Source organism: Rutidosis leptorrhynchoides, chromosome 7 (assembly GCF_046630445.1).
Source record: "Rutidosis leptorrhynchoides isolate AG116_Rl617_1_P2 chromosome 7, CSIRO_AGI_Rlap_v1, whole genome shotgun sequence".
NCBI classification, from domain to species: domain Eukaryota; kingdom Viridiplantae; phylum Streptophyta; class Magnoliopsida; order Asterales; family Asteraceae; genus Rutidosis; species Rutidosis leptorrhynchoides.
This window is the reverse complement of record NC_092339.1, coordinates 19,614,420-19,630,455: the sequence shown is the minus strand read 5'-3', so window position 1 is coordinate 19,630,455 and position 16,036 is coordinate 19,614,420. Positions and strand designations below refer to the sequence as shown.

At 33.7% G+C, this 16,036-nt stretch overlaps 1 protein-coding gene across 1 annotated transcript; it reads right to left on the bottom strand.

Moving 5' to 3' along the window:
* Nucleotides 1–1,124: 1,124 nt before the first annotated feature.
* LOC139857867 (bidirectional sugar transporter SWEET9-like) lies at nt 1,125–2,937 on the bottom strand. Its single transcript, XM_071846712.1, has 6 exons — nt 2,764–2,937; nt 2,522–2,558; nt 2,210–2,420; nt 1,959–2,120; nt 1,738–1,857; nt 1,125–1,628 (listed from the first exon to the last, which is right to left on the bottom strand). The coding sequence occupies exons 1-6, from the start codon at nt 2,810–2,812 to the stop codon at nt 1,323–1,325; spliced, it is 885 nt and encodes a 294-aa protein (XP_071702813.1). The 5' UTR covers nt 2,813–2,937; the 3' UTR covers nt 1,125–1,322.
* Between the last annotated feature and the right edge of the window lie 13,099 nt (nt 2,938–16,036).

The window sequence follows — 16,036 nt, the reverse complement described above, 5'->3', positions numbered from 1 at the left end:
CAAAAAAAAACATAATATTAAATTATAAAAGATATGATCATGTGATGGATAGAAAATATGTCATGGTTGATATTAGTGTGTGATGGGTAATAGTAGTGTGTGATGAAAATGTGACGAGGAGAGAATGTGAAGGAAATTGGGAGAAAAAATTGACGTGTCGGTCCATTAAGAAAAAAACATCATGATTGATAGTGGTCATTGCATACAACATTTATCTTAGATTAAGCATACAACATTTTTTTATTTGCTTTAAAAAAACGATTATGTGAAAAGTAAAATGGGATGGAGAAAATAGTTTTTACTTGTTTAAATGGTGGAATATACATCTATATCTATATAAGACGTGTTTTAATGATTAGAATTTCATAATCATATTTAATTAGTACATTGATTGTATACAAAATTTGATAGAAAAACAAAATTGAATGAACAAATGTTTGGCAGGTCATCGCAATCTCTATCGATATGTCTAGACACACGTTAAGAAATTGCCCGTTTTATTTTGAAATATACACTCAACCTTTTAATCAATTTAGACATATTACATGCGAACTCAATAATCCATTTTTTAATAGCGGATTTTTCTCTAATTATACTTGGAACTCCTAAGCTTTAGTTGATAATGTTTTTTTTGGTAAAGAGTTTTATCCTGTTAATATTATTTTAAAAAAATAATAAAAAGAACGATACAGAACAACGATCACAAACAGAATTGATAATATTCTCACGTATACTAAACCACCCAGGCTTGCCTGAGTGGCCACCGAGTTGCCCAATGAAGCACACCACCCGGGTTCAATCCTTGGCTATGCCAAATTGTTCAAAAAAGGAGTGTGACAAGAGGGTGCGCATAATGCGCAATTCACCCGGTACCAGGTCTCGCGCTCGGAGGGCTTGATTACCCGAGGTTTTACCTTCTATGGGGGAGCCAATGTGCTCGTTCATAGGAGGGTTTCCTTGCTTACCCAAAAAAAAATATATTATCACGTATACTGTTTTTCTGTGCTGTAAGATAATAAAATATATATAGATAGAAATTTATTAAAATTTAATGTAAAAAAAATCTTATGCGCCAACTGGAGTTTTAACTTAACATTACTATTATTTCTTTCTCAATTATACTATTGTTAAACATAAAATAGAATGCATGTATTTATTTTGATACTCAATTGGATACAGAAACAATAGAACATGGGGTTAGCTAATTAACCTAAACTTGGATACTTATCATCATCTAAATGATCGAAAAACAACAACTAATCAGATCGTATGATCGAACCATGCATCAAATCGGACGAAATTTAATTCTCAATAGATCAAGCTCATGCCGCGACTTCAATGGTGTAGTTAGGCACATGTGGTTCTACAACCAAATGATTATCAACCGCATCATTGTTGTTCTCGTTTAACTTTGCGACAACTGGAATCGAACACATTAAAGTGCTCAGCTTCTTAACATCTATAATTTCTTGATCTTTATTTTCCGGGATTTTTTCTTCTTCGGTTTCAATTGTTTTTATTTCTAATCCTGATGATATTTTTTCGTCGCTAACTGGCTTCTTGTTTTTGTACACAAAGTAAAGGATAATTTGCACAATACCAAATCCAAATCCAAGTATGTTAGGTATCTGCAATATATATATATATAGAAGAAATTCGTTAGCTACATAAAATCGTTACAAATAATTTTAATTAAACCTTTCTATACATTTCAATTTTAATAAAAATAGAACATACCGCAATGTTGATATCCTGACGAAGTAGACCGTAAAAAAACCATGTGACAGCATTGAGAGTGAGGGCTATTGATAGTAAAATCGGCATGTACTCTACACTTTTTGTTTTAATTACTTGTTTCTAAAAAAAAAAAAACAAGATAATACCAATTAATTAATAAATATTGTTACTGTTATAATTTTTATGATGAATGATGATTATTATGTAAAATATCTACTTACAACAACGCCCAAAGGTGCAACAAAAACACAAAGAGCGAACACAAGGCAAATCCATCCAACAATCGCAACACGATTAGCTCCTTTAGCAAAAACTTGAGTTAGGCCAACAATTAATCCAAAACCAACCACTATCATCAACGTGAATAACTTCAAGCATTCGATCTGTATACAAAATATTTTCGTTATAACTCTTTTAAATAATAAAGAATTTTTTATTGTATTGTATTGTATTGCTTATATATATCACTCACCCTAGCCTTTTTTGGTGCGTAAATTAGGTAGACGATGATGTAAAAAGTGTTAATGAAGCACCCAACAGTGTTAATGGTGATGATAAGCATCACATTGGTTTTAAGCAATGCGTAATAGATCCAAAGCATGGCGCTAAATAGACCCACGACGTAAGGCACCGATTGAAACCCTTCTGTGGACTTCTTTTTGTAAACTTTATAAAAAGTTGGTCTGCAAATTATACAACAACAATATAAATATATATCCAAGCTTAGTTTATTAATATAAAAATATTAGCAAGTAAGATTTTGTAATGAAGAAAGGGAACTTACAATGGGGAAAGAAACACCATGAAAGATACAACATTGCCTATAACATATATATGAACCAAAGTGTTAGTAAAAATGTCCACATAATTCTTCAAATGATAATTTTGTGTATGTTTAACATAGCATGCATGGTAATGTTATATTTTCGTGCATGGATATTTTTCTAAATCATATAATTCTAATATAAATATTAATTAAATATGAAATATAATAATGAGAAAGAAAATACAGAGAGTAAAGCATACCAAGAAGTCCGAATGCAAGAGCAATATGAGAAAGTGTCTCTGGAGTCATCTTCTCTATTGTTTTTTTCTTCACACGCTCAAAATCAGACAAAGAGATTTAGACAAAACTATAGATACAAATTCTATTTCTCTTTGTCTTTAGTTTTTGTCTAAGTTTGTTTCTCTGTTTAGCTCTTGGTTTGATGAGTGGTGCAAATAAAATGGTCGAGTGTGGGCTTTATATAGGAGCTTGAGTGATTGAGGTAGTGGGACATCTATTAAAACATATGTGATGTTTCTTTATTTTAAAGTTATATATGAAAGTAAGAAGGAAAGAAGCTTGAATACATTAATCTTGAGTGGACACGTACAATTTTTTTATTTCCCTTCCCTATATAATCACTCTAGCTTTCCAACCTAAACTTTAAAAACTCTGCTTTACATTCTAACCCTTCAATTGTTTTTCATTTCTAAGTTCAAAAGACCAAAAAGTATTTTGGTTTGATAAAGTTACGGTCTTACGGATCCAAGATAGAGTGCTAGTTATTGACCGTATAATACTATCTTATAGAATCATACAAATAATTTACAAATTTTTAAAATGATAATGTCATAAATAAAAATTATCTAAGTTTAAAAAAAAAAATTCAAAAATAAAGAAAAAATATTTCTAAACCCCTCATGATAATGTCACTAAAATAATAAATTATTTTTAATAAAAAAATTAACATGTAAATTGTATAATATATGAAGCATTATGTACACCCTTATGATAAATACCCACATGACCATATTGTACAATATTTGAAGCATTATGTACAACCTTATGGTAAACACCCTCATGACCATATGTACAATATTTGAAACATTATGTATGACCTTATGATAAAACACATCCATGATCATATGTACAAACCTTAAAACAAATTGTACAATCTTTTATAAAACACCCCATGAACACATGTACAAACTTTGAAGCATATTGTATAACCTTTATATAATAATTTTATTTTAGTTTATAATAAAAAAAATTAAAGAGACATTTGTTATTACTAATAATTATTATTAAAAATATAAATACACAATTTTAGAGCAAACTTTATTATTCTTATATTATTATTATTATTATTATTATTATTATTCAAATATGGATCTCTTTACGAGTTTAATTACGTTTTACATGTGTCAATAAACTATTATAATATAGCTTTTATGATAGCAAAAATAATAAATGTGATGAAAATTGAAAGAAAATAGTGGGAGAATAAATGTATTTCATTTATTTTGACCAAGTTAAGTATATTAATATATTTGTAAAAATGACAAGTTTTTTAGTCAGAATCTGTGGTTCCACGAGTCATTAAACTTAATGACTTTAGCATTTACGTTCATTTAATACCTAAAACTTATTATTAAACTGTTTCGCTTAAATAATCCGGTGATTTCACGGGTCATTTCACTAGTTATTACTATTTCTTGACATTCAAAAATATTTAACAAAATAAGACGTGTACACTTGTCAGCGTACCGTTATTAAATAATGATTATTATATTAGTTATTATTATTATTATTATTATTATTATTATTAATTATTATTAATTTTAAAAGAATTTGACAAATTATTTGGGTATTAATTCTTCATATATTATTATTCACTCCAACACTTTTTCTAAAAGCTGATTTTTTCTTTTTCTTAAGAGTTTTTGGCAAAAAAATATGATATAAAATATGGGTATGTAGTGTTGTCTAATTAACTAAAGAGATCTGCATATGAATGAGTGGCTAAAATGTCATATGTTGTGTAATTTGAAATAAATTAATTAGATACGTTCAGGAATAAAGGAATTTTCTGTTTGACGTATTGTTCATCACACAAATTAAAAGTTGCTTCATGTAGAATATATATTGATAGTAGTAAATTTAGATGTAATGATAACCAAATATGTATAGAAAGATTTACTTTACAAAACACTAAACTCTAAATCCTAAATTCTAAGTCGGGCTAAATTATTTTTCACGATCAATATTATCTTGAATGTTATTTTTGTCAATCGTTTTCCCACCTAAATAATAACATTCATCACAAAGTGTCTTTTTTAAATGTTTATATTTTCGTGTGGTCTTGATGTCTGAAAAAAATTTTCCCAAAAAAAGAAAAAAATAAATTTTGCATCTCCCCGATTGGTTACTTCCCCATTGATCATGCCTATATATATATATATATATATATATATATATATATATATATATATATATATATATATATATATACTAGTGAAATGACCCGTGGAACCACGAGTTTGTTTAAACGAAACAGTTTAATAGTATATTTTAGGTATTAAGTAAATTTAAACGCTAAAGTCATTTAATTTAATGATCCAACGGATTCCGACTAAGAAACTTCTCGTTGTTTTTACAAACACATTGATGTACTTAACTTAGTCGGAATAAATAAACTACATTTATTCTCTCACCATCATCTTCCAATTTTTCATCACAATTACTATTTTCTTTGCCATAAAAACCTACATTAGAACCTTTTATTGAGACGTGTCATTTCGTATACATATATAACGTAATTAATCTCGTAAAGAGAACTTATATTTGAATTTGAATAATAATATAATAATAATTAATGAGAGTGAATTTTTTTCTCGAAAAACATAAAATAAATAAATAGTAGATGTAATTTAATTAGTCATTAATTAATTAGATTAATGACATCACTTATAGAGCTTAGATTTTTTTATTTTTCTTTTAGAATTTTTTCTTAACAAAGGAATTACCCTAATAATGACATCATCATTGTAGGATTTTAATAGAAACTATAGATGGTGTTAGGATCAAGAGGGAAGTAACTAATCGGGGAGAAGTGGGGGGAAGTAAAAACGTTTTTTTTTCGTTTTTTGAAAAAACTTTGTTCACGAACATTATAGATTGGATGAAAATATGAACATTTAATAAAGACACTTTGTGATAAATGTTTTTATTTTGGCGGGAAAACGCTCGAAAAAGTAATATATAACAATTATCGTGTTTTTCGAGCGTATGTTGAGGTTTTAGATATTAGGGTTTATAGGGTGTAGATATTAGGGTTTAGAAATTTAGGGTTTAGGGTTTAGATTTAGGATTTAGATTGAGTTTTTTTATGGAATAAACCCAAAACACCAAACCCTAAACCCTAAACTCTAAATCGGGCTAAATTTTACTTCACAAAATATGAAGAAAAAAAAACGTTCACATTCTTCATGAATAATATTATCTTGAATGTTATTTTTGTCGATCGTTTTCCCGCCTAAATAATAACATTCATCACGAAGTGTCTTTTCTAAATGTTCATATTTTCGTGTGATCTTGATGCCGAAAAAAATTTTCCAAATAAAACGAAAAAAAAAATTGCTTCCCTCCGCTTCCCCCGATTGGTTACTTCCTCATTAATCCTGCCCTTATATATATATATATATATATATATATATATATATATATATATATATATATATATATATAGAGGATCCGGTGAGAACTTTTTTAGTATGAGAACTCTATGAACTCCAAATACACTAAAATTCGAGCAAAAAAGGTGCGTGGACGAGCAAAAAAAAGAAATTCAAGCAAAAATATAAAACATGGACGAACAAAAAAATCATAATCGAGCAAATATTTTTTTTTCGAATTTTAAAAATGTAGAACACATTTTTGTTCGACTAGCATGTGTTCTACATTTTTTTGTTCGAATTTCAAAAATATAAAACACATTTTTGTTCTCCCGCCATTTTTTTTGTTCAACTATCATGTGTTCTACATTTTTTTGTTCGAATTTCAAAAATGTAGAACATATATTTGTTCTACCGCCTTTTTTTTGTTCGACTATCAATTTTTTGTTCGCCCACTTTTTTTTTCTCGAATTTCCCTATTTTTGCTCGAATTCGTTGTTTTCTGCTCGCCCGCCACTTTTTTTTGCTCGAATTTCAGTGTATTTTGGTGTATTTTTTAATTCTCAGTGTTCTCACACTAAAAAAGTTATCATTTGATCTCTCTACTATATATATATATATATATATATATATATATATATATATATATATATATATATATATATATATATATTCTTTAATTATAAGGATTTAAAAATTAACTTTAATTTTGAATGTTTTGTTTTTTTGAAAAGCAACAAAATAATAACAAATATTAATTATGAACCTGACTTATGTTACTAGTTAGGTTTTAACTTAAGAATTCCGATAAGTATATCATATGCCCTATTACTAGAATATCTTGGAATGATATACAAAATTACAAATGCCTAGTGCATTTGATGCACTTAAAGGTTAAAGTTGAATTTGAAAACAAATACAGCGATGATCGGCATAAAAATTCTGAATTTAATTGAATGTATGGTTACAATCAATCAATCAATAACTTTGATCTATTACTATATTAATCCTTAACATATTTGTTCATCGTTCAAGTTGCATATTTAACTCCTTTCAGAAGTCCTATTAATCTTGCACATTTCAAGGCTCTTATTTAGCAAGCAATCATACCTTTTGATTAAAAACAGAGACTTGCTAATTACCTCCCATTTTTTAGGGTAGTGTTTCTTAACCAAGGGGGCACTTTCTTTGTGTCACCCACCATCATACTAACCTTTTAACACATATACAACTCATATTTTCAATTACTTTTACTTAGTTTTCTTTGTGTTCTTTTCTAGACTTTGTATCTTCATACAAGCAATACGACTCGCTTATAAATAGTTTTCTTTAAGTTAATTGTTTTCTAGGTGCGAGCTTCCCATTTTCTCCGGTTTATTTAATTTGTATTCACTGTTGAAGGCGTTTTCCAAAGAAAAACGAACTCGTATCTATATGAGTTTTACTTATTTTTGAAAGGAAAAAAAAAACAAAAAAACAAAATCTTGCCATGTCAACACTTAAAATACAAAGCGGGGTCATTTCTCATAGATACACTAACCTCAAGTGCTTTGGTTAAACATAAAAAGAAAGATATGCTTTTGTAACATCCCGCATTTTTCCGTTAAATTATTTTTAACGCCGTCTTTTTTTTTTTATTTTTTTTTTATTTTATTATTTAATATCCTCTGTATCTCGATTCGTATCCTCCATTAGCTACATTCTTAAAATATTTTCGTTATTGGATTATAACGTCTCCCGTACTCCCGTGTAATTCAAAATATTCGTTCGGTTAATTCCCGCACCCGACTACAAACTAGAGGGACTAGTTTTGCCAAAAAGACAAAGAGGTGACTAGCACTTTGACTAGTCAACCTCCTCCCCATCTTTCTTTTTCATTTCTTTTCCAATTTCTTTTCATACTTCTCCATTTTCTCTCAATCCTTCAAAAAGGAAATCATCATCCATTTCAAATCGATCAAGCTTCAATCCAAACAAATTACATATTTGGAATCCTTGCATCTTCCTCTTCGATTCCATACCGATTTCATCAAATTTGGGTAACTTTCTAAAATCACTAGATTTCTTTAAATTCATGTTCTTGACTTAAAAGTGTGTCAATTAGTGTCTATGGCTCATTGTGATGTCGTGTATGTAATTTGTATGCTCGATTTGTTGTTTTTGGTGTAACTAGCTTGAATATAAAAATTACTTGCTAAATCCTTGATTTTGGATGATCAAATGTTGTTAGATTGTTAAAGTGCATGTTTTAAAAGTGTTACTAGTATCATTAGCTTCATTTTGATGTATAGGTTGATTAAGGAAACTCCAAGAACATGATTAGTGATTTTGTGAACTTGGATTAGGGTTTGATAAGCTTTAGATGAACTTTTGATGCACCAAATGCTATGAAATATTGTAGATAAGAATTTTGTTGCAATGTGTGTATGATTACCTTCGAAACGGCATATCATACATGTAAATTGGTTGCCCGAATCATAAAATGCGTTTTAGAACTTGAAACTTTGATTATGAACGTTTAATGCGGTTTTTGGTTGTTGTTAGTGACGAATTGCTTGATGAAATGTTCTTAGTTGTTTTCCTTGTCAAATTACCTTTCTAATGATATAGGTTATGCGTTTTAAGTGTTTTCGGTGCATGAAATGTGTTACATTGTATTTTGGTTCGTGACTTGGACCATTTTTCTGCAAACTGCATGATTCCCAGGTATTGCGCCGCGCATTTACCCGCGCGCCGCGCAGAATCAGAGATCCCAGATGTTTGCCTTCTTGGTTGAGTTCTGACCAGAAATTGCACTTGGGTGCGCGCCGCGCAACCCAGTGCGCGCCGCGCAAAAGCCCCAGGCCACTCTCTTTTGTTTTTAAATGTCACAAAAATGTTTCCGCTTAACTAAAACTCTGTTTAACATGAAACTTGACTATTAAGCTCTTATATGACTTCTCGTCTTGGGAAAATTGTCGGATACCCGACCCGACCCCGTTGACTTTGACTTTGACCAAGTTTGACTTTTAGTCAAACTTAACCAAACGATTATACAATCGTTCTAACATACTTAACTACTTGTATCGTGCATGAAACTTGACAAATTGATTCACATGCTATATTAATCGAGTCGTAACGAGCCATAGGACTAATTGAACATCTTTGACCGTTTGTGTTTACCGTTATTGATACAACCTATATGTTTAGGTCAAGACTAGCTTTGTCTTTGCACGCGTCTACTTGTTGAAGTACTTTATTAACTCTTGCACTCAAGGTGAGATCATAGTCACACTTTTTACTCTTTTGAACTTACTTTTGGGATGAGAAAACATAAACGATTCTTTTGAACTAAGTGAACACAAGAACGGGAAAACAAACATTCTACATACGAGTTTAGAACGAAAATCCTCAATCCGATTATCATTAGTTACATCAGATGGTGTAAGCGAGAACTTATGTTATATGGCCATATGGGTTTGACAACCCTCATCTTTGACGGTTCGCTACCGTCTACGGATGAAATATATTTTCGGGAAACAGTGTTGTTCTAGCACTAATTTATGGGGTATTCAACGGACGGAATGTTAAGCTTTGATAATTGGGTGCTCGTGAATATTAACTTTTAGAATGTATTACTATTATTTCAACTTTTCAAACCTTGTGGTTCGACTTACTTACTTTTACTCACTTACTTACTTAAACCTATGATTTCACCAACGTTTTCGTTGACAGATTTCTATGTTTTTCTCAGGTCTTGCACGATATGTGATACATGCTTCCGCTCACTATTTGATACTTGTATTGGATGTCGAGTATACATGCATTTCATGGAGCGTCTTTTGACTTCACTTTAAACCGTGTCGCCTAGATTTCATTTGTACTTATAACCTTGTAACTTAACTTTTGGTTGAACAATTCTTGTAAACTTTGGAAACAATCTTTATTTTGAAATGAAGGCGACATATTTTGGTCAAACATTGTCATAAAGACTTATGACCATGCAATGGGACCCACGTAGACGACGCCGTCACTTGACGATTTGTCGGGGTCGCTACAAGTGGTATCAGAGCCTTGGTTGTAGGGATTTAGAGTTCATTTGTGTCCACCCCGAGTCATAGGGTACATAGGTGAATCTAGACTACAACCGGCATATAGACTGAAGTAGGAATTATTTGACTAATTGTGCATTTATACTCGAACTCTTCTATCATATCTAACTCGTATTCGATCTTGATCTTACGTTGATAAATTTTGTTGATGCGCCACCTTGACTTTATGAAGTAATGTTAAATGCACATGAGAATCAGGGTAATATAATTTCCGGGATTATATTACGGTGATTCACATGGACGTTCCGACATTATGACATAGAGAATTTAAGGCGAGTCAAGGAAAATTTTCTCTCTATCCTTATTCCATGCCACGGTTAGTATTGTTGAAAATACTAACCAACGATATTCTTGTCTCATGAAGGAACAATGGCTCACCAAGGTCAACACAACACTCCTCTCGAAACTCTAGAACAAGCTCTTCAACGAATGATAACCACCGCCGTGGGTACGGCCGTGGCCAATCACTTTTCTAACAACAACAATCATGGAGCCGGTAATTCAATCGAAGGTTGCTCCTACAAGAACTTCATGAAGTACAATCCTCCCACTTTCGATGGAACCGGGGGACCTGTTACTCTCACCCGATGGTTTGAACAAACAGAATCCGTTTTTAGCATAAGCGGTTGTCAGGACCAAGATAAGGTCAAGTTTTCCACCCTCACTCTTACCGGTATCGCTCTCTCATGGTGGAACACGTATGTACAATCAGTGGGTATCGATGAAGCCCTTACACTCTCTTGGACCGAATTAAGAGAAAGAATGATCACCGAATACTTCCCGCGCGATGAGACTCGAAGGCTCGAGCAAGGGCTAAGGAATTTAAGAACGGTCGGGAATGACCTCGGAGCTTATAATCAACGGTTTACCGAACTAGTCTCAATGTGTCCAAATCTCATGACTCCCGAATCCCTAAGAGTCGAACTTTACATGGATGGCCTCCCTAAGAGCATTCAACACGGGGTAATGGCATCCCAACCCACTAACCTACAAGAGGCTTTAACAAAGGCCCACCAAACTTTAGAAACGGTGAATGAAATGGAAGCACCGGTACGAATGGTCGAGAACCACCCGGGTAACAACAAAAGAAAATGGGAAGCCTCGCAACCAAGCAACCACAACAATAACAACATCTCCAAGAAGCCTTTCACCCCCGGCGGCAAGAAGGGGTATGCCGGAACCCTACCTCACTGTAACAAGTGTCGCAAACATCATTTTGGTGAATGTGGCAAACCATTTTGCGTCAAGTGTCAAAGAAGTGGCCATGTGGCCCATGTCTGTAAGGGTACCGTTACCGTCGCTCGAAGGGTGCCCAACGCACACAGGACGGGTGCATGCTTTGAGTGTGGCCAACTGGGTCATTTTAGGAATGTGTGCCCAAAGAAGAAATCAACCCCAACGCACGCCATTGAACTTTCAACATCGACACCTAGGATGCCCGAGACGACGATGGACTAGTCACGGGTACGTTTCTTCACAACAAACCGTATACTTCATACTTGTTCGATTCGATTACCGCTAGACGTTTTACAACCAAGACTTTGACTTGTACTCATTACCTTCCATCTTTTCCCCTAGATACTATTTAGGCGATTTAAGCGACCAACGGAAAAATATTGTGTGCCTATAAATATTATCGGAGGATATACGTTAAGAAATTGAACTCGACACCAATAGAACTAAGGAACTCAAAACCTATTCATTAAGGAGAAATTGTTGCCCTACATTTATGTATAGATTATTGTGAACTAAGAAATTTTCGGTTGGAAACCGATACCCTCTCCCTCGCATCCATGACCTCATGATTATTTGCACGAATCCCGTATGTTCCAAATCGACCTCCGTTCCGGTTATCATCAATTGGGGGTTAAGTGAGACGATGCCTCCTAAGCCACTTTCCGAACTCGCAACGTTAGTTGTAAATCTCTCTTAGTACCGTTTGATTTATTTAGGGCTCGCCCGTATCCATAAACCTCTTGAACCGCGTATGCAAATTCATATAGACTAATCTGTTATCGTATTTATAGATGACATCTTAACTTATTCAAGTAAAGAAGGAAAACGAACAACATCACCATCTTACGCTCGAACTTTTGAGAAAAGAGCAACTCTATACCAAATTCTCCGAGTGAGAATTTCTGTTGAACGAAGTCCAATTTTCTAGACCATGATGTTAATGGTCAAGGCATTACAATCAATCTTGAAATCAAGCCACATGTAATCAGGAAACTCTACCAACTCGGACTTGTATTCGTAAAAATCTTAGATCTCACCGGTTGTTACCGAAGATTCATTTCTGACTTTTCTTGGGTTACACAACTTTAAACCTCTTCATGTCTGAGCCTTGAACGTGATTCTTCACACCAACCTTCCTAGCTAAATTCGTATAGCACTAGATGGAACTCAAACATGGAAATATTTCTACTTGAACGCCGAAAGGCATACTCTCTCGACTCAAAATCAACGTAACTAAAATTCGTTATTTTGCGCGAAGAATTCGAATACTAAATTGTGGATCCGATCAACTTTCTCGTCATCACGTACCACACTACATACCTATGTTATTTCACCGTTACCGTCTGATATTACTGGAATTTAAGATAACACACAATCCAACGATACTTCACTCTTCTTTGACTTAACGCCCTTGCGTTGCTGATAATCGTCCAACCATTATTCAACCCCGAACTATACAATTACGTGTACTATCTCGTTTCTCTTTCAGACTTCATTTTTTTTTGACAACTAGAGGCACGTTATGGCAACCTCGAGATGTAAGCTCATCCTATTCTAAGTCCTCGTTTCACTCCTATCTTTATCGCTCGCACTTCCGTTTAAGGGAACTCCTTGTAACATTTCTCCATGGATAGAGAAATTCCTCATATTACCTTAGTATTCGCCACGAGGGTGAATAGTCCTAACGAACATTTTTTTTTTTTTTTTTTTTTTCGAACCCTAACTGACTTGTTCAAACATATCTTAAGAGATCCTATTCTAACACGGTGTACCATTGCCAATTACCTCGGATCAAAATACTCGTATCGCTTCTAGTTTTGCAAGAAACCTTGGAAACCCACTTAGACATGTGTACCGCGTATCTTCCACAACCCGACGAACCGAACAAACGAACGATTTACGTCTTGGAAAGACATGTCACAAACTCGTATTGTCACCTTTAGTAGATCACTCTTACAACAGTAGTTACCACTCGTGTGTTCACGCGCACTTTCCGAAACCCTATATGACCGCTAATGTCATACCCCTGTTCATTTAACCAAAGCATGTGGCAAACAAAACACCGAATCTTAACTCATCCAAGAAACAACAATTGAGATAATCCAAGTCCGAGAAGGGCTCGAGACGACCCGTAGTCGCCCAAAAGAGTCATACCAAACTTAGATGAAAACCTCACAAATCCCAGTGTGTAACCGCGTAATATTGAGAAACCGCACCTTGGAAAGGTGTAATCCATTTTGGGAAATCGAGAAAGGCTATATCCGCAATATCGAACCTTTTGAAACCTTGGGGCGTATTGGAACCGCTTCCTACCGTTTAGAACTTCCGACTCAATTAAGTTTCCGTTTACCCTACATTTCGTGTAACAAACTTAAAAACGTGTCCTGCGGAACAGGAACGTGCAATCCTGCTAGGTACATCAACTATCGATGACAAACTACTCTTCATAGGAAAACCAGTTGAAACCGGGGATCGTAAAAACCAAACCTTAATACAACGTAAAATCCCGACTATCCGAAATCGTGAAAATGTCCAAGGACGTATCCTCACTTACTTATAGCATTGACAACGAAAGGTCTCGAGCAAGAGACATCGACTATTACTTCCAACTAAATTTCGGGACGAAATTTCTTTTGAGGTGTGGATAATGTAACATCCCGCATTTTTCCGTTAAATTATTTTTAACGCCGTCTTTTTTTTTATTTTTATTTTATTTTATTATTTAATATCCTCTGTATCTCGATTCGTATCCTCCATTAGCTACATTCTTAAAATATTTTCGTTATTGGATTATAACGTCTCCCGTACTCCCGTGTAATTCAAAATATTCGTTCGGTTAATTCCCGCACCCGACTACAAACTAGAGGGACTAGTTTTGCCAAAAAGACAAAGAGGTGACTAGCACTTTGACTAGTCAACCTCCTCCCCATCTTTCTTTTTCATTTCTTTTCCAATTTCTTTTCATACTTCTCCATTTTCTCTCAATCCTTCAAAAAGGAAATCATCATCCATTTCAAATCGATCAAGCTTCAATCCAAACAAATTACATATTTGGAATCCTTGCATCTTCCTCTTCGATTCCATACCGATTTCATCAAATTTGGGTAACTTTCTAAAATCACTAGATTTCTTTAAATTCATGTTCTTGACTTAAAAGTGTGTCAATTAGTGTCTATGGCTCATTGTGATGTCGTGTATGTAATTTGTATGCTCGATTTGTTGTTTTTGGTGTAACTAGCTTGAATATAAAAATTACTTGCTAAATCCTTGATTTTGGATGATCAAATGTTGTTAGATTGTTAAAGTGCATGTTTTAAAAGTGTTACTAGTATCATTAGCTTCATTTTGATGTATAGGTTGATTAAGGAAACTCCAAGAACATGATTAGTGATTTTGTGAACTTGGATTAGGGTTTGATAAGCTTTAGATGAACTTTTGATGCACCAAATGCTATGAAATATTGTAGATAAGAATTTTGTTGCAATGTGTGTATGATTACCTTCGAAACGGCATATCATACATGTAAATTGGTTGCCCGAATCATAAAATGCGTTTTAGAACTTGAAACTTTGATTATGAACGTTTAATGCGGTTTTTGGTTGTTGTTAGTGACGAATTGCTTGATGAAATGTGCTTAGTTGTTTTCCTTGTCAAATTACCTTTCTAATGATATAGGTTATGCGTTTTAAGTGTTTTCGGTGCATGAAATGTGTTACATTGTATTTTGGTTCGTGACTTGGACCATTTTTCTGCAAACTGCATGATTCCCAGGTATTGCGCGCCGCGCATTTACCCGCGCGCCGCGCAGAATCAGAGATCCCAGATGTTTGCCTTCTTGGTTGAGTTCTGACCAGAAATTGCACTTGGGTGCGCGCCGCGCAACCCAGTGCGCGCCGCGCAACCCAGTGCGCGCCGCGCAAAAGCCCCAGGCCACTCTCTTTTGTTTTTAAATGTCACAAAAATGTTTCCGCTTAACTAAAACTCCGTTTAACATGAAACTTGACTATTAGGCTCTTATATGACTTCTCGTCTTGGGAAAATTGTCGGATACCCGACCCGACCCCGTTGACTTTGACTTTGACCAAGTTTGACTTTTAGTCAAACTTAACCAAACGATTATACAATCGTTCTAACATACTTAACTACTTGTATCGTGCATGAAACTTGACAAATTGATTCACATGCTATATTAATCGAGTCGTAACGAGCCATAGGACTAATTGAACATCTTTGACCGTTTGTGTTTACCGTTATTGATACAACCTATATGTTTAGGTCAAGACTAGCTTTGTCTTTGCACGCGTCTACTTGTTGAAGTACTTTATTAACTCTTGCACTCAAGGTGAGATCATAGTCCCACTTTTTACTCTTTTGAACTTACTTTTGGGATGAGAAAACATAAACGATTCTTTTGAACTAAGTGAACACAAGAACGGGAAAACAAACATTCTACATACGAGTTTAGAACGAAAATCCTCAATCCGATTATCATTAGTTACATCAGATGGTGTAAGCGAGAACTTATGTTATAT